At 31.9% G+C, this 22000-nt stretch overlaps 1 protein-coding gene across 8 annotated transcripts in view; it reads right to left on the reverse strand.

Annotated features, from left to right (window-relative positions):
• The window catches only part of Vps13 (vacuolar protein sorting 13C), a 190209-nt gene that overhangs the window by 15397 nt on the left and 152812 nt on the right, over positions 1 to 22000 (reverse strand). For all 8 annotated transcript variants that reach the window (XM_089231119.1, XM_089231120.1, XM_089231121.1 and 5 more), the window contains 15 exons: positions 21780 to 21842; positions 19494 to 19622; positions 18238 to 18371; positions 17761 to 17890; positions 16517 to 16639; positions 12830 to 12942; positions 10447 to 10609; positions 10216 to 10350; positions 9852 to 9933; positions 8294 to 8363; positions 8020 to 8125; positions 7786 to 7905; positions 7164 to 7300; positions 6314 to 6395; positions 3994 to 4183 (listed from right to left, as the gene is read on the reverse strand). In XM_089231119.1, coding sequence (XP_089087245.1) covers positions 3994 to 4183; positions 6314 to 6395; positions 7164 to 7300; positions 7786 to 7905; positions 8020 to 8125; positions 8294 to 8363; positions 9852 to 9933; positions 10216 to 10350; positions 10447 to 10609; positions 12830 to 12942; positions 16517 to 16639; positions 17761 to 17890; positions 18238 to 18371; positions 19494 to 19622; positions 21780 to 21842 — 1777 coding nt within the window. The remainder of the gene's footprint in view (positions 1 to 3993; positions 4184 to 6313; positions 6396 to 7163; positions 7301 to 7785; positions 7906 to 8019; positions 8126 to 8293; positions 8364 to 9851; positions 9934 to 10215; positions 10351 to 10446; positions 10610 to 12829; positions 12943 to 16516; positions 16640 to 17760; positions 17891 to 18237; positions 18372 to 19493; positions 19623 to 21779; positions 21843 to 22000) is intronic.

The following is a 22000-nucleotide window of genomic DNA, read 5'->3' on the forward strand; positions in this document are numbered from 1 at the left end:
CATTTTGGCTTAATATAATGATTCATGCTTAGTAAAAAGAAATTTATATTTTATTTTTCATGTACGCTTATACATTTATTACAGTATTAATTAAATTAAGTTCCATGAGTAGTTAATGCAATAATTCAAAACAATTAATAAATTTTAAAATTCTAGGATTAAATGAATTCATGAACTAATTAGAAATGTTAATGTAATGTGTCAAATGGGAGTTGGTGAAAAAAAAAGGTTTTGGGTGAATAAAATAATTTTTCAAATTAAACCTTCATGCTCAGATTCTTAGAAGTGTTCAAATTCCAAATAATTAATTTCACTTTTAATTGATCCATAAATATTTCTTATGATGCAACAAAGACAAACTTTTGCAATCTGATACATTTTTGCATAAAGAATTATTTTGTATTTGATAAATCCAGATAATATTAATCATATACATAGATTATTTTTTGAAGTTTTTTAACATGATATTAATCATGTTATATGATTATAATATATTATCATTAATATAAAGTTATTTTACCACAACAGTGTTAAATTTTTTTTTAATTACTTTGATTTTTACAGCATATATTTTAATAAACATATATTTAATGTATACGATAAATATGAAATGGTTATACTTGTGTGAAAAAAAATCTACATTATAATATTTAACACAAGCCTCTATATATTTTTCCCAAGAAATAATTTAAAATTGCTGATAAAAAGCCAGAATATGAGGCATTAAATCACAAAGAATGAAATTATCAGCTACAACCTAATTGTTGTAGCTGAGGCAGATGGAAGAGAGTAGAATTGAAAACCTAATGTATATAATGCCTGGTGGTGATATATAAGATGTGATGTTTCTTGTTGTGATGATGATTGTAAAAAATAATAATAGCTTCTGTGAAGATATGAACTATGGCACACTGGTCTTTGTCCTTCAGAGGGCAGCTGGTGTCTTTCTTGCTGAAGACAGAGAATGTGTTCCATAAAGTAGCCTACTCCAGGGTTAGCAAATTTTTCTTATGATAACACAATTTCCATTTGAGCTAAATATTTTATATCATTTTGGAAATAAAAGAAAATGTCAGAAAAGACACTTGAAATTGATAGTGTTGGAAAAAAAACTGGATCTGACTGTCATAAAAAGTGTTATGCAAAAAGTGTAAAATCTGTTACCCATTACATCATTGGACCCATCGGACATCAATATTGAGGAGTGGAGCAAGTTCTGAACATTTATCTACTGTGTGTTTAAGCATCATAGAGCTTTTTTCTCAAAGTATGAAATATATCCGGAAGCATGCTTTAATCCTTTAAAATGTCATAAGAAAAAAAATAACAAAAGGTTTAAGGATAGTAAACTTGTATTTTTCATGTATAAATGAAATAAACGGTTGTACAAAATCAATTCCAGGGCAAAAAATATGCCATGCCTGTAGAGACAGTGAATATAAACAACAATAAATTAAATGAAGAGACTGAATACTGTGAAGAGATGAACAGTGATAGTAATGTAGAGAAGTAACTTGGAAAAATGTCAATTATTAAACAAGAAGCACTTAAAGAAATAAATTCATCTCTACAGAACATAGAAGAGTCACCAATTAAACTTCATACGGTAGCTCCACAGTGCAAGTCAAACAATGCCAAAAGAAAAGTTGAATCTGCTTACAACACTTTAAAATCAAATGTTTGTAAAGTTTTTGAAGAATTACCAGAAAATGAATCTCAAAGCACACTTACCATAATGAAGATATTAAACAGAAAGCAAATATGAATATTTTGATAAAGTTAATTAGAAATGAGACTCAATTTACCCATCACAACAGGGGCAAATTTTAACTCTGGCCCCTGCTTTAAGAAATGGGAACAAGGAAAAAAAAGAGTTCAATGTCACTGAATATGCCGTGAGAAAAACAGGAGAGCTTTTGTAAATGAAAAAGCAAAGGTGAGCCATTGTGTTTTTATTATAAAAAGAATCAAAAATTAAATTTCAACGATTTTTTTTGCAATCCAATTTTTTAATGCAAAGGTTTAAATTTTTTTTCCTAGCCATAGTCTACATTTTTTTGTGAGCATTTTAGTGAAAATTTCATTTGAATATATTGAAAATCTGCAAAGTTATGATATATTTTCACAAATAATATTGCTTGAATGGGGTTAGCCTAAGAGACGTCATTCGTGAGGTTAGAAAACATTTTTTTTCTCAAAATGTTTTTGAGATATGTACATGAAACTTTGCATGGTCAACAAGCATGGTAGAAGCAATAAATAAAAAATAATAATTGGAATCTGGGAAGATGGGTTGCATTTCAGTATCTAGTTGAATGATTTGAAATCGGAACGATCCAGTCTTATTTCGATGAATTTTGTGTTGCGAGCCAGAATAAACATATTAACGGTCAAAAAACCATTATTTTTTTTCTCCAGTATTTTACTTCATATATTTAGGAGAAATTTAAAATAAAAGTTGTTTTGGTAACTGCTGTGCCTCTGGTCTAAAAATATGTTTGAAAAATTGTATTTTTTCTAACGAAAAATCCCACAAAAACAAAGTTTACATAATTTTTTTCATGTAAATTTCAAATGTAAGTGTATGAATTATTTTTATTCATATTCTGTATGTTTTTGTGAACACTTTAGTGAAAATTTCACTTGAATATATTGAAAATTGAAAAAGTTATGATTTATTTTCTCAAACAATGCTGCTTAAAAATTGAGCCTCGGAAATGTCATCTGCATCAGTTTTTGATAAATTTCAACATTTTTTTTCTCAAAAAGTTTTAGAGATATGCACATAATATTTCATACGGTTAATAAGGATGGTAAATGCAACAAATAAAAAAAAAATCATTGAAATCGGAGACTATGGGTGTCATTTTGGCATTTTGCCGGGTGATTTGAAATGGAATGACCCAACTGTAATGGGCATATTTAGGCTTAAACAGGATGCATAGTGATAATTGCAGATTATTCTGCAAAATATTGTGTTCTATAGCCAGTCCAGCCATACTTTTGTCATGTTAATGGGAAAGACACCAACTACAGAGAAGGCATTCCAGTTTTTCTGGCACTTCCAATGTATATGTTACTCCAAAAATCCAGAAGTGTGGCCATTCATGAAGTGACCAGAGATTCCTCGTCAAAGTTCGATATGCTGATGGAAGACAGTCTGGTAGATGTCAAATCCATTTTTTTTCCACTACCAATGTGTGATACAGGGCTATACATAGTAGCTGTATTGGATTAACTCCATGTGATGAGAGGGAAAAAAAATAAACATTTGAGAGTTATTACTAAAAAAAATAGTATAGCATATAGTTTTCTGTCAAATTAAAAAAAAAAAGATTACAGCATTGTGACTTTGGTGTGATGGATTGCCACAGCAGAGGTGGACATAATTATCATGAAAAAATATGGCAAACAAGACAATGACCCCAAATCACGTCTTTTATTATTATGACTTGGGCCAGGGATCTCCGGCCACTTCACGAACTGGTTGGCCAAAGCCCAAATTGTGACATTGGCCTCGTAAATTTACACTGAAATTGGCCAATTTCAGGCTTTAGCAGTAGCATATACATACACACATATGAAGCGAAATTATAAATTTCGTAGAAACATGTATACATATTCTCTATGAGTTGAATATACCAAAAAATTTAAAACTTCAACGCAACAATGTGTGTATTTCTGAAGATTTTAAAGTAATTGCAAATCAATAAAAAAAAGTATACAGAGCAACAAAAAAGTTGAATGCAGTGAAAGAAATGCTGTGAAGGACTAATTTGATGAGTCAGATGATTAAGAAAGATATGAGTACAGACAGGACTGTGTGTAAATATTGTCAGAGTTTCTAAAAAGTTTTGAATGAGAAGTATTCAATAGAATTGAGATGAATTTACAATCAATAAATGTAAAATTAAAGTTCTAAAGTAATATTAAAAAAACAACAAACAAGAAAATAACGGATTGATAATATATAAAACTTTGAAATGCACATACCAATTGCATGCCCAAATAGAGACTTTACTCCAAGACCCAGACCTTCAATAAATTCTTCGGGACCTTGAATAGCTCCTTGTATAGGTTCATAGAAAAGATCAGTGACGCCTTCACCAAGGCCTAGAATAAGCCCAACAGGATTTCCAATCACATCCAAGCCAAGAATAATTATGTAAAGTTGTTTCACTGCCTGCATAGAAAAAAGAAATTAAATCAAGCATTCTTTACATAGTGTTAATGATAAATCCTGTCCATGTCTAACAAAACTTTTCCAGTTCCCTTAAGTACTGTTATATAGGAGTTTCAGATAAAATATCTCATTCATATATGTATGAATGAAAAACATTTAAGGAGAAAAAAATCTTATCAAAAGTAACACTTCTTAAGGTCATACTTTCAGATGATAGGTTTTGTATAAGGTAGTGCATAAGTGTATTATTATTAATAACCATTCTATTATATACTCACATCATTTGTTTTAAGGTATCCGACAATGTTTCTTGTTCACTTTTCTATAAAATGGCACTGGAGTGAACTTTAATAACATTTCCTGACAGAAAGTGATTGCTTGATCACTTTTGTCACACCAGTCATTTTCTGCACAAGGGCTAATTAGACTGGGACCCACAATTTATTGTTGATTCCGAACTGTATTATTTTTAATACTCAGAGAGGTTGGTGCAGTAACCCCTCGATGTGGGACTCCAGGCGTTAGCAAAATATTTTCTGATAGAAAGTGCCTCAAAATGGCAAAAACGACAATAAATTTTGGATTACATACATCATTTTCTATGAAAAACATTTTTATATCAAATTTTAAGCAAAATTCATGTAGCATTCAGAATTAATCAGAATTAAAAGGATTGTATGGTGTTCTCATAAGTTACACTCAAATCTATTGATATATGTATGAATTTTGAAATTTCATATAACATATTGTGTATAAAAAAACACTAATTAAACAAATACATGTGATAGACCTTAGATTTTGGTTCGTAATTCTTAACAATATGTGACAGAATATCATATTAATATTTAGTAATGATACACACACAATCAATAGAGTTTTTGAAATTATGTTTCCAACTCAAGTGAAATGTCAAAAATATCATTCTTCATACAACACATTTAAAGTTTTTATTCCCAGATTACTTGTATGTGAAAATGCAACACTAAAGTGGACAGTTAGAACTTCGATTCTAACCATCATATAAACTAAACAAGGTCTGTTTTGGAATAACAAGAAATAAGGCTTTCATAAAAAAATGAATTTAAAAAAAAAATCAATATTTTCTTCCAAAACTACTTTTTTGACATAGTCCTATACTTTAAAGCACTAAATCTGATGTCACATGCTTTGAACTGTTATATACCACATCTTGAAATTTTATGTTTTTTATATGATACTGTATACTTAACTGGAGCTAAAAAAATAACTTGAATCCTTTTTGGCTTTCCTGGAAAGACTAGGTGTCCCTTGAGGTCCACAAAGTGTGTATTATAAGTGTATGTTTATATATTATCTTCATATGTATTAATTTTGAATTTTTTGGTTTTCTTTCTTTTTTTTGTATTTTTTCCTTTTCATATTTGTATTTTTTCCAGAACTGTATAATGTGTGTGTGTGTGTTTTTGCAATTAAAAAAAGTAAAATTTAGTCTTTTTTTTAATCTTAAATTCCTCTAAATTTGTTGCAATTCAAATGATGGAAAATCTCTTGAATCATTCTCAGTTTCTTCCTTACTCAACAAATGGAAATGGATTACTTGAATGCATGTCAATATTTTTGATAGGAATCACAATATATTAACAGAAAATAAGATTTCAAAAAAATCTGAAAAAATTTCATTATATAATTATTGAGGGTAAACCAAGAAATGCGACTGAACTGAATGTTTATATACTGAACATTTTCAACTTATGTGATACAAAATTACTTGTGACAGATTAGAAAATATTTGTAGAAATTGGATAATTAGGACAAACAGTTCCCCCACAAGAGTGTGACTTCTAGTTCGTGTAATTATTAAGACTACACTGCATACATTTCGTTTTTAAATTTTATTATTTACGATACACAAAAAAGTTTGCCTGGTTTTCATTAAAAAAATTTTTACCATGTTTTAAAGTCAAATATAATTTTTTGTTCACTGGTTTAGGCATTTCAGCTCAGCAATAGAGAAATGTTCGAAATACTTCTCTATTGCATGACAGAAAAACATAAACCTGTAAAAGAAAAATTTATATTTGTCCTTAAAATGTGTTTAAAAAAATTCCTCAAAACTCATTATTGTAAAAACTGTTGCTACAGAAAACAAACCTGACTGGTATAATGGCTGATTGCTTCACTCATGAGCTGATTGAGGGACATGAACATAAATCTTCTTTCAAAATAATTCAACCTAGAAGAAAAATTCAAACATCTGATTCTGATACATACATTGTTTATTACATTTGAAATACTGCATTTTTCAAAGCCTAATATTATATGATATACAGTGAAAGCTGTATGAAACGTCAAGAGACAAATATTATACTGTTTTATGAAGGTGCACATGAAAGTGCTGATCATTGATGAAACTATCTATTGATTCCGTCCAAGACAGGTTTCACTGTGTAAGTATATGTTATGGTAAATGTGATACATCTGGTTATTATGCATAATTACAAATCATTTTGATAAGTTTGATAAATTTTGAAAAATTTATCCCATTTACTGGTCATTATGTATTCTCAAACCATATTGTAAATATCATAAATTGTCAATGAATTACTTAAATTTACCAGACATTTTGCTCAAACTTCAGTGTAGGACAGGGTTTTTTAATCGCTGTGCCACAGTACACTGGCGTGCCGTGAGAAAATCATACGTGTGCCGCAAAAAATGTTTGAAAAAAAATTGAGTAAATTGTATTCAAAGTTCAAACATCATTTTATAACTATTACTAAGATTTGAACTCAACATACAAAAGAGGATAGTGAGCCTCTCAGCTGCCCAGCAGCTTTAATTTAATATTTGATTTAGAAGCACACACGCAACTTTTATATGATAATAATAATGATACAGGAAGAAAATAAATTAGAAAATAAAACAACCTAATCGATAATAATTTTATATTAGAATAAAAACTGTATTATGAATGCAAATAAACTAATAAAAAAATATTTACTTGAAAATTGCATCTTGAACTTCAGTTAATGTAACTCCAACACTCTGAAGTAACAAGTTCAAAAACTCAGAATGAATTGCTGTAGGTCTATTACCTTCTCTCGATTCTCCACCGGTCATTGAAAAACTTATGTGCACCTGAGATAACAAATTTTCCATTATTTCACATGCAAAGTAATCCTTGATTAATAGGAGATTCATTTAAGTTATACAAATACAACGCCACAATTAATTAATGGCAAATAAATTATTTTCTAGAGATTAATAATAGCCACTGAAAAGCCATTTTTTTTCATAACACGCTTTCCCCACCATAATTATTTTTTTTTTCTTTGCATCATGTGAATTCATTAGTGTCAGTCATATATCTTAAAATTTTCAAAACTTCCATTATTCACCTAACACTTGAAAGTGTCTTTTATTCTGTTCTAGCTTTTTACAAATATAGATTTGTATTAGAAATCTTAAATGTTGAAGAAAATATAGAAGCATCTGTCTCAGGAAGTTAGCAAATACAATAAGATAACTGTAGTTAGAGATGTATGCAGTCTATGCAATCTACTGGAGAAAAAGGTAGAGGAATATTAAGAGAAACAATAATTTTTTGCCAAATTTCAATTTACCTTCAATGGGGAGAAATGTAGATTGTCAAAATACCACTTTTGCTCTTGTGATGAATATATGGCTGCAACATCTTTCAGTGGTGAGCTTACAAGTTCTTTATCCATGCTAATTATTTTAACCTGAAAAGCCACATCATTTTATAAAGAAAAAATTTATAATTTTTCTTAAAAAGATTAAGATATTTCAGTAAGCTCATCAGTTGTGCTACAACAATTGCATCACAATTTACTTACGTAGTTCACCTCACTGGGCTCATCTGGAGTGAAGAATGATATCATGGAATTTATGAAGCCTTGATCAACCTTGATGTGAAATTCTTGAATTAACATTTTGCAGTATCTAAGAGAGAAAGAGGAATAGAAAGATATATGTTTAATCATAATAAACTGGTTAATCATAATAAATTGTGAATAAACAAAAATCAATAAAGAAAAATAACCAAGTTAAAAATAAGTTTTTGTGAATAAATTTTTCTTTTATAATGTGAACATATAATGTAAATCTTACTTAATTTGTTGTACAACACTTTTTTCTTCTTTTTTCAGCATAATACTCAGTTCTGTGAAAGGTTTTGGAGCTATGCAAAAGAGGAAGAATGATTAGCAATTTTGTCACATAAGAATGCTGGGAAAACAACAGAACAAGAAAAATAAAACTTTTTGTTCCATTGATTAATAAGGTCAAGCACGTTAATTCTACAGACAGATTATAGGGGATAAATTGAGAACATACCAGAGTGGTCACATTATAAAAAATTCCATTGCTAATACATTATAAAAAATTCCATTGCTAATACATTATAAGAAATCATTCCACAATGAAATATCATCATTCACAAAAATATAGCGTGCAAGAATACAGTAGTCTCTCAACAAAACTATCATGAATGAATAAATGCCAGGGTCTCTGCCACCCATTGCCGAGATCCCTTCCAGCCCAGCTTCGTGGCAGAGTCTGAAATAAAGTGAGTGCACCTAACAGTCTGAGTGTGTAGCTAGTGTTGCGTCTAATATTTCAGTGCTGCCATCTATACTTCAAATTGTGAGTGAAGTGTAATGAGTGAATACTTGTAACGTTGTAGGCCTGTTGCTCTCTGTGGCGAGACTTTTTAATGGGGAGATCGGCTCACATTTGCGCCTTGAAGTTGGGAACCACAGAAAACCAACTTCAGCCGACCACCACTGTGGCGCCGGTGGGGTTCGAACCCGGATCCTCACGATGCGAGTCCGTCACTATGACCACTCAACCACCACAGCGGTTGGTCTATATCCTGATAGTTTTGTTGAGCACATAACTATTTGACCATGAATTATTTTTTTCTTTTGCATGTTTCCAAGATGTAGCTTACAATTTATGCTAAAGATTAAATAGATTTTACTGTGGGACATATTCTTTTAAAAAATAGTTGGTTTCTATTTATTCCTTAACTTTCAAAAATTAGCAGTATTATAATAAGAAAAATACTGACACTGATTTCTTTTTTGAATGTATAGAGTGAGATGAATCTACTGTTTTTTCTCAGTCTAATTTCTGCATTCATTGTTTAAAAGAAAATCATACATTAATTTCAATTCACTGAACCAATAAAAATGAATACACTAGAATCTAACATGCACCTTATTTTCCTGCTGCGAAAATGAGTGTTACGTCTCCAATATTGTCACAGATTTGAACATGACTCTGATAAAACATTTTTCGAATATTCGATTTTAGAGAAAAAAGTTGCGATGGAGATTTGACTTGTATATTTATATTTTATATAAATATTTATATAAATATTTCCATTTGAATTTATCAGATTGACTGTGATACTAAGCTAACTTTTTTTCCCCTTCAGAAAATGCTGAAAATATTGAATTTAATATATTAATTCTTAGAAAAATAAATTTTTTCCAGTCTATAAAACAACACAAAGTATTTTTGGCATTCACAGCATAGAAGATTGTTCAGCAATAAATGCTTAGTTACTTTAACTTAAAAAAATGAATTTTGTTTAAATTAAAGGAAAGGGGTACATGAACATGTGAGCAGAATGAAAGGAACACAAGGGTAACTAATTCAATACCTGTTTCGGCAGCTACAGATTTGGGAGGAGGAACTGGTGCAAGGACTACTGGGAATACACAGTCTGTTAACTGATTATCAATCTGAAATGGAATTAAACTAATTTCATTTACATTGAATTTCTTTCAAATAATCCAGGAGGACATCATCAATTTTAAATCATCAGCAATCTTAAAATTTATTTTTGGTTAGAAATGTTACAATATAAAGTAATACACCAAACACCATGAAAAAAGTAAAGACTAATAAAAACATTGAGTAGTTAAAACAAATCTTTTCTCCATACAATGATAAAACAAAATTTCATGTTCAAAATTTCAAATACTAAATAAATGGAAACAATATCTTTTATTGCATTCATCTACCTGCAATCTGTTTATTTTAGCATGTAGAGCCATCACTCCAGGTGAAGTTTTGTATTCAAGCCATAAACCAGTCTGAAATTGACGCTTAAGATGTCTCACCGTAGGTCTCACCATCTTCATATCTTTGAAGTTGACCTAAAAGAATGCATTTAAATTTATTTTTAAGATTAAAAAAAAAAAGAAGAGAAGAAAAGAAATTGAAAATGTGAAATCTTTTTTATCATATCAAACCTCCATTTTGCCTTCAAGTGAATATATTGCAGGTGTATGTTTCCCAATCTTCAATTCACTTTGATGTTTTTGAAATGCATTCTCCAATATAATGCATTCTCTCCAACTCAGAGGTTTGAAACGTGATCTGTTTTCTTTCTTGCTCTCCCATATGACACCAGTACTACAAAATTAAATATTTAATTAAATACAGTAATTAAATATATGAGATATGAAACAACTTATATATTCACAGTCATTTACCAAAATTTTTATGGTCAATTATGATAGACAATCATGGCCCAAATGAAGGAAGTTGAAAGAGTTTCAACAACGAAGCTCTCTGGGAAGGATCTTATCAATTTTTGTTGTTTTACACTCCAAATATGCTGGAAAAAGGCTTGTGAAAAATTCTGGCATACGGTTTTACTCCATGACTTGAGAGTAAGGTTGACGATAATTGCATGCTGGTTGACCAAAACTGTGATTGGTAAATTTCTAACTTTTGGTTTTCTTTGCTCATTTCTCTGCTTTTTGGATGAAGTGAGTGTTGTGTGTTCTAATTCTTCTTCACTCAAAAACAACAGTTGAGGTGTAAAAAGCCTTTTGTTGGACTATTTGATTACCATTTTTATTCCAGTCTAAGAATTTCCTTAAGGGAGAGGAGTTTCTAGGAGCAGTTTTTCTGTGCAGAGCACAACTTGAATCACCCAGCACAACACACCATCAGAAAAATATGGAGCATGTGTTTTCTTACAACACAACAGGCCTCACGCCAGCATTTTATGTTGGGTTTGATTGGCCAAACTGCTTCTGGAGTCAAATGTGTCATGCGCAGCATATTTTTCAAAACTTTTCTAAACTTTTGTTGTTTTTTTTCTTTTCCTTTCCATCTCCCTTTTTTATTATGAAAAATGTCAAAAATATTTGGATATGCAGACAACATGATCAACATATATGGCAAAATGGTGCCACGCTAGGAAAACACAAACGTGTAGCGTGATAAAGTTACACAATTCAGCAGACACGAAATGGTTCTATTCGGTTCACATGGCGCAGAAAAACCTGCTCTTAGAAGAACCTGGCTTTATTGCGAGAATAATAAAATAAATTCAAACTTTTTTGTGATGTTCGCCTTGTATTTGCTTTACATTTTATCTAATTTTCTGTATTTATTCTTTTCCAAGTTTTCCTTTCAATTCCATCATTGAATCCAATATCAGACCTGCCCTCAAAAGAAAAAAAATTGTACTCTATCCCTAAGAAAGCGTAACGCGGACCGTTTTCCAATTTATGGAGGAGGAGAAGGGGTCCTTCATACTAAAATTTATTAGGAGGAAATCATAAAATAACGATCAAATTTGTTCTCTTGTCTATCTTTTAACATTTTTGGGCTACTTTTTCAAATCTAAAATGAAATATGATTTCACTCACTGGGACAGTGTCACCTAATCACGTGAAAACATTAAAAAAATGAAAATTCATTAGATGGATGGTAAAGTGTTGAAAATCATCCAATATTTATAACTCAAAATTTAACATTCTAGTCACCTGAATGATTAATATAACTTTATTTAACAGAATAATATCATGCTGGAATCGCATTATCCTTTGTCAAAAATCCTGAAAACTCTTGACCCTGAATAACTAAAGAATACTAATTACATATTTCAGGCATGGTGAAATTTCTACGATACTCAAATATCGAGAAAATAATGGTTTATTATTGTAAATCTATCAAAAATGCGTGAATTATGAACTCAATTTTTAGCACAAGTTCATTTAAAAAATTCTGCCTCAATAAAAAAAATAAAGTGCTATATAATTCATGAAACCATAAAGGGTTATGATGGCATGTAAATTTCGGAAAAATATCGATCCATCAAATGGATGCTAATGGATTGGTGCATCACTCAGTATACTGTCTAATATAGAGGCGGCTTGAGACATCGTTTTGGTACATAAGTCGTATCACTAAAACTCCCAGCGGTGTTCCACTATTTCTCGTCGCCCTGGAATTTTTGACTAGGTTCCGCGAAGCGATGTCGACCGACGGACCATAGATGATTCTAATGCCAACCAGTTTGCGACATAAGCAGGAAAACATCAATATTACAGATTAGGTAAAAAATCATACTTTTAGAAACAAAAGCATATAATCATATTAACTTGCTAAAATGATACTAAATATGATAAAATCGTAATAGTTGGCAGGTATGCAATATATATGTAAAAAAATTGCTTTCTAAAAACAACAGAATTTCAATTAACACTGTACTATGTACAATAGTACACTAACAATGTACAATCAAAACATTTATTTCCTTATGATATTTGGACTAGCTCATTACAGACTCATTTTGAGCCGGTCTCACTCTATATAACAGAATCTAGCTCAGATTACCTAGTGATTCCCATGTACAAAATTTCCGTTTTCCTGTCATTATCTACCAAAGATAATCCAACACCTTGGAGCATTATAACAAATTCCTGGTCCATTCTGATAGATTTCACAGCCTACAAGATTTCAACACAAAAAATTATACAGACGTTATTACCAACAAATATGTAGCACTAGCAAATAATAAGTTTGGATCTGACAATCATTTTTGATACATACAGGTGCAGTTTTCAAAAGAGAAAAGAGCAACTACCAATAAAGCTTCTGTAAGGCAGAAAACCATTTTGTGTGTGCATACAAATAAATATACATAATAGTTAATTGGGACCAAATTTTTCTTAAAAAACGCACACATCTTTTGATAAAAACCAACACTCAAACTGCAGTTATTACTGCATAATGTATTGAATAATAAAATAGGAAATTATTTCAATATCAAAGGCTTCATAAAATCTCACTTTCCTTGTGGTTGCAATCCTGTCTTAAAAGAAAAGCTTGTGCTACCACATTTTTACACTTCAGAAAATATATGGGAAGATGGGGAAGGAAAAGATGAAAGCAGTACACGCATCCTCAAGCTGCTTTATTCAAAATGTGAATGATGATTAAATTATCAGTTATAATTACTATAATGTACAGATATGTAAAAGCCTATTTTTCAAGTATGTTACTCATAGCTTAGAGTTTGAAAAATCGAAGTGAAATTTAGGCACTAGCAGAGACATACCCCAGGAAGGAGTGCAGGAAGCTCATGCTCCTCCTCGCCACAAGGTGACCAAAAATTAAAATATTGAAAGAAAATTCCTTTATATGTCATTTAAATTAATTTCTGTTAATTTAAATGTTTTTCGAATGCTGGTAACTCAAAATTCCTTTAGAAGAAATTCCTTGTGCTGCAGCCCCCCCCCACCTTTTGTGCTTCAAAGGCAGAACCTGTGTATGCCCCTGGGCACTAGCCAGGTTTTCTAAGTGCCAAGCATTTTTTATTGTGTTACTTTTGATGTGAATATGTCTTTTAAATCATCTGATAATACTGGGCGCATTCACAAAAAGTTGTGTAACAAAATAATTTTAACGCTCATATCTCAGGATGTATTCAGAATATATCAGTGTTTTTGATGTCAGCCGGTAGATATCATTTACACAAATCCAATGATGCTATTCTGGTTTTCATACCTTTTCTAGTTCAGTACCAGACCTGTGACTCGGTTTTATAGCAGAATTGTTTTACACTATATCTCATGAGATTTTCAATGCAAATAGAAGCCAATAGTGCCATCTGATAGGCATTTCTGAGACAAATCCAATGATACCACTATAACAAAATATTTTTACGTTATATCTCAAGAGGTTTCTGCCACAAATAGAAGCCAAATGTGCCATCTGATAGGCATTTTTGAGATAAACCAATAATGTTACTCTGGTTTCAATGACTTTTTTAGTCTGTGCACCAGACTCTCAGCTCATTCTGGTTACAAAATTATTTTACGATATATCTCAAGAAGTTTTCAATGTAAACAGATGACAATGGCATAGTCCAGGGGTGACTACCATGTGGCCCATGGTGTTATTTTATGCAGCTGACCGATAGTTTCGACAGCAGACCTGATTAAAAGACTATTTACATTACATGTTCCCATCATACTGCTTTTTCTTGCACACATATTGTTCTTAAAGTTTGTTATGGGTACTTTTACCCATTTCTATCTTCCACCTTATTAGGCAAGTTTCTTTTTTGTGGCCTCTGTATTTGTAGCTGAATGAATATTTGGTGTTCCACTCAGTGATGAAACTTTTTCGAAGTGGATGCCAACTAACTGTATATATATAGGCTACACAGACTCTAACAATTCCAAAGAGCAAAAACGTTGTGTTACATGGGATGATTGGGTTTATATTGTGCAGTTGAACAAGAGAGTTCCACAACCACATGCAATGATTTTTTTTGTGTCGATAGATGCAGTCATCTTTAAATCTCAACATAGCAGGTTGGTGGCAGACTAACACTTTTTCAAACTAAAATATTGATATTCTGTTCCAAGAAGATATGTAAAGTGACATGAATCAGGTTCCGTGTAATCTCATGGACATACAGGAATACCAGGCAATGGTACATGTGCACATCCTTTCACCTCTACAGGCAGTCTACCTGGTCCATGTAAAGCTAGTCGATTGGTACCATCACAGGTTTACCCATTACAGTCAATATTATCCACATGACTAGCATGCTTTCCATTCAAATAATAAAACTCCTCTTGAAGTTTATACCATGCATGATTCAATTGCTTGGAAACCTATTCGACCCATGCGGTCCCACCAGTTGCCAAATCAGGAGTAAGAATAATTGCAGGAAAAATGTGTGGGATTTGAATGGATGTCATTTACATCCATAGTTTGGATATAAATGAATGCATTATTTGTAAAAGAAACTAATTTTTGATGCATTGCATGCATTAGCTGGAAACTGGATACACAATAGATACATACCAGTTCATGAAAAAGTGAAGCTCAGGGTAAAATTTTAATGAATAGATTGTCAGTTTTTCATCAAATTATTTATGATGGACACCAATCTGAGTTTTCTGGGTAATTTTACTAGTGCGGGCTTACACATTGGAGTGTTGTCCCTGGTGCAGAAACTGGCATTATGTTGGCCCTTGAACAGTGAGAAGTTGGCCATCCCTGGTATAGCGTGTTAGCTATTCCAAAGACAGATGGCAGCACCAGCAGGAACACAAAACCAGCACAATTCTAACAACATATTTATGTTAGGGCCACACATACAATTAGAACGCACATTCTGGCATGTACCAATTCATTAGAAATTCCATAGAGGAATGTGTATGATGTGTATGTATAGTAAACATAGATTATCCAAAACAATTGGGGTCTGGGGGTGTTCGGATAACTGCTTTTTTGGATAACTGATCATTCACAGAAAAAAATTGTACCGTGTCATAGGAGAAATATGAAACAAAGAAACAGGTGATATTAAACACAAAAATGTAGCCTATTTTTTATCATACGTCTTACAAATAACACAGAGAACTGACTAAACTAGTTTGACAAGTCTGAAATGACCATTAAAGTAGGCCTACAGTTTAGAAAAAGAAGTCTAAAAAATTTTTTTTGCTTCAGAGCAGACTCTCGTTTTTTTTTGCTTTTTTTTTGCTGCTAAATCTTGCAAATGTTTTAAAAATAGCAATTGGACATCATCACATTCTTCTTATTGTTCTAACCACTTCATAGCCGTCTTAAGGCAGCGAATTCGCCAATTGGAATGCTTCTGGTTAACCAATGCTTTGGTTGATTGGTATTTGGGTAATCAATGTTCTACTGCATTGTTAACTATTACCACTAATAGTTTGAAGAAAAATTTGATGACACCAATATCATTATGTTAGCACCTACCACACGATTCGAAGCACAAAGAACATAACAGTTCATGCCAAAACTTTAGGCCCTGTGTCTATAACAAAGTCTGCCCCAATTTTGCTCCCTCTATTTTGATATGGTGTTTGCAGTATTGTTTACAAAAATTTTTGCATCAAAATGGGGAGGTGGGTGGGGGGGGTGTGTCTTACATGCCAAGTCATCTTATAGTCAAATAAATATGATACATGCAACATCAAAAACATGAATTTTTTTTTGACACAATATACGCAAAGAAAATAAATAAATGGAACTTACTGCTTGCACTGCACATGCTCTGTTTAATTCATGAGTAAATACTAGAACCCTCTGCATGCCATCTAAAAAGGAAAGCCAGTAAGCTGTAACACCAGATTCTGGTTCAAACTGCCCAACACCATCCTATGAAATAATTTTAAAAAATGCAACACATAAAACTGCAAATATTTCAATGTCAAGAATTTAGATATAGGCCTACTGTACTGAACCTTATTTTTTTTCAGTTTTTGATTACCCCCCCCCCCCCCAAAAAAAAAAAGCTCTATAAATAGTTAAGCAGTGATACCCCAACTTTTATGTCTAATTTTTTCCAATACTAGGGACAAATTTTTCTATTGATGATGCCCTTGCGTTTTCAGGAAGACAGGGAAGCAAAGAGGTAAATGCAGATTTTCTTCATTTTTCATATGTATTCATTATTTTGAAGTTTATTTCACTGGGAAACAATTTTATTCTGAGACAGCAACATCAGAAGCTTCCAAGATTTACTCAAAGTGCATCTAGTATATCTTAAAAATATCATTGTTAGGACAAGGCAAAGTGATGTAGATTGAAGGGAGGTAAGCCTATATATTACTGTAATGCCACGTACACAACCATTAGAAAGTATTAAAAGTTTTCCCTAAGACTTTTGTATAGCTGAGAAAAAAATTTTCTTCATATTTCAATTATATGCATGCGTTTCTTTTCAATCTCTCTGCTCCCATTTCTTTTTATATAAAAAAATAAGCATTATTTCAATTTTTTTTTGTTTTTGTCAATGAAGCAAATCTGGTTACAATTACTTCCTGTTGAGAATTAGAACCCTCTCACGTATTATGTATTAATGACTACAAAATTTCAAATAAACGAAACCGCATTTAAGAACACACACATACATCATATGATTCAAACAATGTAAAAATGTCAACATTTTCCAAGAGATTTGTAAGATTCCTACAGGGAAACTGCTGGAGTTTGTATACATCTATGCCCGAACTCTACTACACTCAACCGCTCTACTGACAACAACATGTGCTTAACATTTTTGACTCAAATTTCCAATCATGAGAAATGCAAACATTCAAATTAAAAAAAAAAAAAAAAAGAAACCTTGAAATATTTGAGGTGTTTCAAAAAGTTGAGTTTAAATATAGTTCCACCTGATCTAAAATCTAATTCAAACTTTTGAAATGTTTAAATGAGATTGAGTTTTGTAGTCAAAATTTAAAGTTACAAAATAAATAAGAATAGTATATGCCAACCTTAAGCAAGTCATCTGTACCTTCTCCTTTGGAGCCACACTTCCACATGAACAATCTCTTAGCAATAGGATTCTCCCAAGTATACAATGAACATGTATAAGGATAGAGAATGCTTTCTTGTTTATATCCACTGCAAATCAAAAAATGAAAATTTATTTTTTAAACACAGAAATGTTTTTTTTTAATTGATAGTTAATTTAAACATTTTCAAGCCAACAACTCATTTCATTGGATTTCAATAATTCCTTATTATAAAAGAACTATTATAAAAAAAAATTATAAAGCTAAATTAATGCAGAATTATTATTTTTTTTAATTTCTCTCTGTCCGAGTCTTCACCAAGATATTTTTCACCTTAGCATCATGACCATCCCCCACATAGATACAAAATTATAAGTTGGATTCTTAAAAACAACATAATGATACACAGAGGTAAAAATATACAAGAAAAACTTAAATGTTTGAAGATTATTCTACCTTTGACAAAACTTTACAGAATATTCTGCCATGTGATTGACCACAAGAGCAGCTGCAAAACCAGGTACATAATCTCCAAAAGTAAGAATGATGGAAGATTGAGCGACTTGGCAATCAACATGTATACCACCTTTCTGAAAATCACAATGCAAAAACAATTTAATAAATTATGGCATCATGATGACCTCATGTGCCATTATAAAAAAAAAATTATCAACCAACAGCTATTTAATTTTAACACATATTCAACTCTTCCAATTTTCTTGATTCTTTTTGCAGAGTTAGTCACAATATTTTTCATAATAACATTAAAGCAGGGAATAGGTGCTGAGAAAAAGAAAGCATTGTGGGGAGGGCTGAAAGTTGCTGGTCATCCTGTATATATATAGGACTCGAGCGTGTACGAAGGAGAGGGAAGATGCCTTGTATTGCTTTTTCTGAAATTATTGGGAGGGAATTAAAATTATTTATCCCAGCCCCCTTACAAAATTTATTGGGGGGGGGGGTGCTCAAATGAACTTAGCACTTAGGTTCCAGTGTCTGTGGGCCACAGCAGGCAAAGAGTTAGTAACATCTTCATAAAAAATGGAGCAATTATTGTATTGCTTTGGGCAGAGTAGATGTTGTAAGTGCCGACTTTTTGACAGAGAAGAAATAGTGAAGAAAATCACTGATAGGCATTGACACAGATAAAAAAACTCGAAACAACAGTGAAAATGATGTTAACTGTGTTCATCATGGCTCATATCATCAAGTGTTTGTGTCCAACAAAGCCTTTTATGGAAAATTGATGGAGTTTTTTCGGATTTAGTTTTTCTTCAGAAAATGTGTAGTTCACATGAACCTCATGTGAATGAAGAATTTATTCAACACTCAATTTTTAATAGCCATATTATATTTACATCCTGCAGTATATTTTTTGGGGGTTGCACTACCTGTCAGGGATTTCAGTAATTATTTTTTTTCTTTTGCAAAAAAAATTTCTCTGTGCTAACAGTACCCAACTCTGTCTACCACACATCAATTATTTAATTTTCATTAATGAAGTTTTACCAACTTTTGCTTATTCTGTATTAATTACTAAATATTTTTAATCACTTTTCCTTTCATATAAATAGAATATCTCTAAAAAATTTCACTATATGGAAAAATTAGCACTATTCATGTTGAAAATAATGAATGATATTTTGAAAAATGTCAAGTTTGTAATGACATACAATTAAACATAACGTTTTATTATGCAAAGTTGTGCTTACATTTGACTCTAACTTCAAAAGGATATGCAAGTTTTCCTTGAATGAAAATGCTTCTGACTGAGCTTCATCACCTTGATAGCGAACAATCATTTGAGCAGTCTTTGTATCACTAGGCCAAAATGGAAGACACTGGAAAGAAGTCAATTAAAACAAATTTTATGATGCAAAAAATTGTGACTGATGGTTAGTTTCATAGACCAGGAAAAAAACGAAATATGAGTATAGTGAAAGAATTAATATAAGGAATATTTCACAAGAGATATATGAAAGTGATACCACACACACAAAGCATCATGATTATACACGGGGGGTCTGAATTTCAAAACTTTTATTTCTTCCCCATGAAATTCTGGTAGGCATGAAAGAATTCTCAGTATGATCAACCTGAATCGCAATCTAACAATTAAGAATTGATTGCTAATATTGAGACAAATGTTATGCATTGATATATACATATGGTATCCACCATAAGATACAGTGGATTGAGCTTATAAAATTTCCTCTTGGAATGTTTCCCCCACTTGGTACAACTTATTTTCGTGGTCCTAACTTTTATGAATAATCATCAAGATTTCCTGTTTGAAATGTTTTGCCAACTGAGAACAGTCCAGGCTACACCTCCTATTGTCAATATCAATCTTTGCCGGTCGAGTGGTCATAGCATAGCTGCCAACTTTTGAAAATGAAAATTCGGGAGATTTTCGCGCAAACCCGTATTTTATGCTTAAACCACTCCCTAATAAATACAATAGGGATTTTTCCAAATAAAATAGGGATTTTCCAAACAAAAGTTAAAGCATAGGGAATAAAATCCCTACTCAAAAACTGAAGTCAAATTAAAATAGGGATTTTACACACATGGAAGTTAAACCCTTGGAAATAAAATTCCTACGCAAAAAACAAGTGAAATTGGAGGCCGAAACTTCAATGATGTAAAAATAAATATTGTGTTCAATCAGAAACGTGAACAAACATTCTGCGCGAATGCCCCCGAAATCATCGGAAGATGAAGGAAAACACCGTCAATTTTTGAAGAACACTGACTTTTTGTGACACTTGCTTGATGGTTTTTTTTTCATTTCACATGAGTGATGATGTCAGTCTTTCCATGACCGATGTTTATGTCCGTAACACAACTTGTACAAAAAGGAAAAGTAGGCCCTCTTCTGGAACGTTTGATGAAAGGAAATTCATCGGAATAAGTATCTTTAAAATTGATTAAATATGTTTCTGCTTATCAGTATTCATGCTTTGTTATATCGTACGTACGTAACTTCAACAAAAGAAATTTTGACCATATGCGCGTCACTATAATCTTCGATTATTATCCAGGACTATTGGCTGCTAAGCCATTTCCCTGCACGATAAGACAAACAACTTTCTTGTTACCATCAGAGGGTTTGTAAAACTTCCTTAAAAAGGGAATTTCCCCCATTTACGACGTGTGACGTCATTTCAAAAGGGAAAAAAAAGGGCTTCATGCCCCCACAAGAAATTCCTTAGGGACTGTTCTCATAAGCGGGGATTTTTTTAATGAAGTAGGTAATTTCTAGGGACAATTAGGGATTTTTGTGATTTTCGTAAAAATTCGGGAGATTTAAGAACTTTCCGTGAGGTCGAGCGATGAAGCTAAAATTCGGGAGATTCCCGAAAAATTCAGAAGACTTGGCAGCTATGTCATAGTGATGGATTCACATACAATGCAAAATCTGTGTTTAAGCCATAGATCTTCACCACATGGCCCATCAGCCTCTTTAGTGCTACATGTAATATAGCTGAGTGGTCTGCTGGCCTCCGTAAAATGTCGAAATTGGCCCATGCTGTGTCAATGGTTGAAGGCACCTGGTGTAAGCGACTCCCAGAAAATAGACACAGTTTAGCAAAAAGTTGTGAATTTCTTGCATGCAAGCCACAATGAAAAATAATCAAAAACTCTAAAATCCCCCTTTCCCATTTTTTCAAAAAACACTTCTTTATGGGGAAAAAATAATGTAGCAAATCAATGTCTACCACGGGGGTCAAAAAGGCATGAACTTCAGCTAGGAAATGGCTACAATTCACAAACAACAAAGAGGTCAACTTATCCCTAATTTCGGCATATCTAATGTCATCTAATGTCATAAGACTAATATTCAGCATCAACTAATTTGTATAGAAAGAAAAAAAAATGCTTATTAATTTTCAACCGAAATGGTAAAGGTGGGTAATTACAATACCTTTATTTTATGGTTTATTTTCGATAAAAACATAGGAGCAAACATAAAATTTAGAGAAAATATATATCACCTCATTTTTTTTAACCAATATCCATTGAGAAGTATCTACAATTTCATGGCATTCAATGTCAGCCTGTATGATAAGAAGAAATAAATCTTCAGTCATGTATGAAAATTAACATTTCTATTAGTATCTGCAACATGCAAAATACTGAATGCATCTACTATAATTAGAACAAGCTTTTGCGGTTATATTAATACAACATGCGCAAAAGCAAAAATGCAATAGAA

The sequence above is a fragment of the Pholcus phalangioides genome, unplaced genomic scaffold (assembly GCF_987345545.1).
Source record: "Pholcus phalangioides strain wild (caught in Gottingen) unplaced genomic scaffold, Ppha-v1.0 ptg000004l_1, whole genome shotgun sequence".
Taxonomy (NCBI): Eukaryota; Metazoa; Arthropoda; class Arachnida; order Araneae; family Pholcidae; genus Pholcus; species Pholcus phalangioides.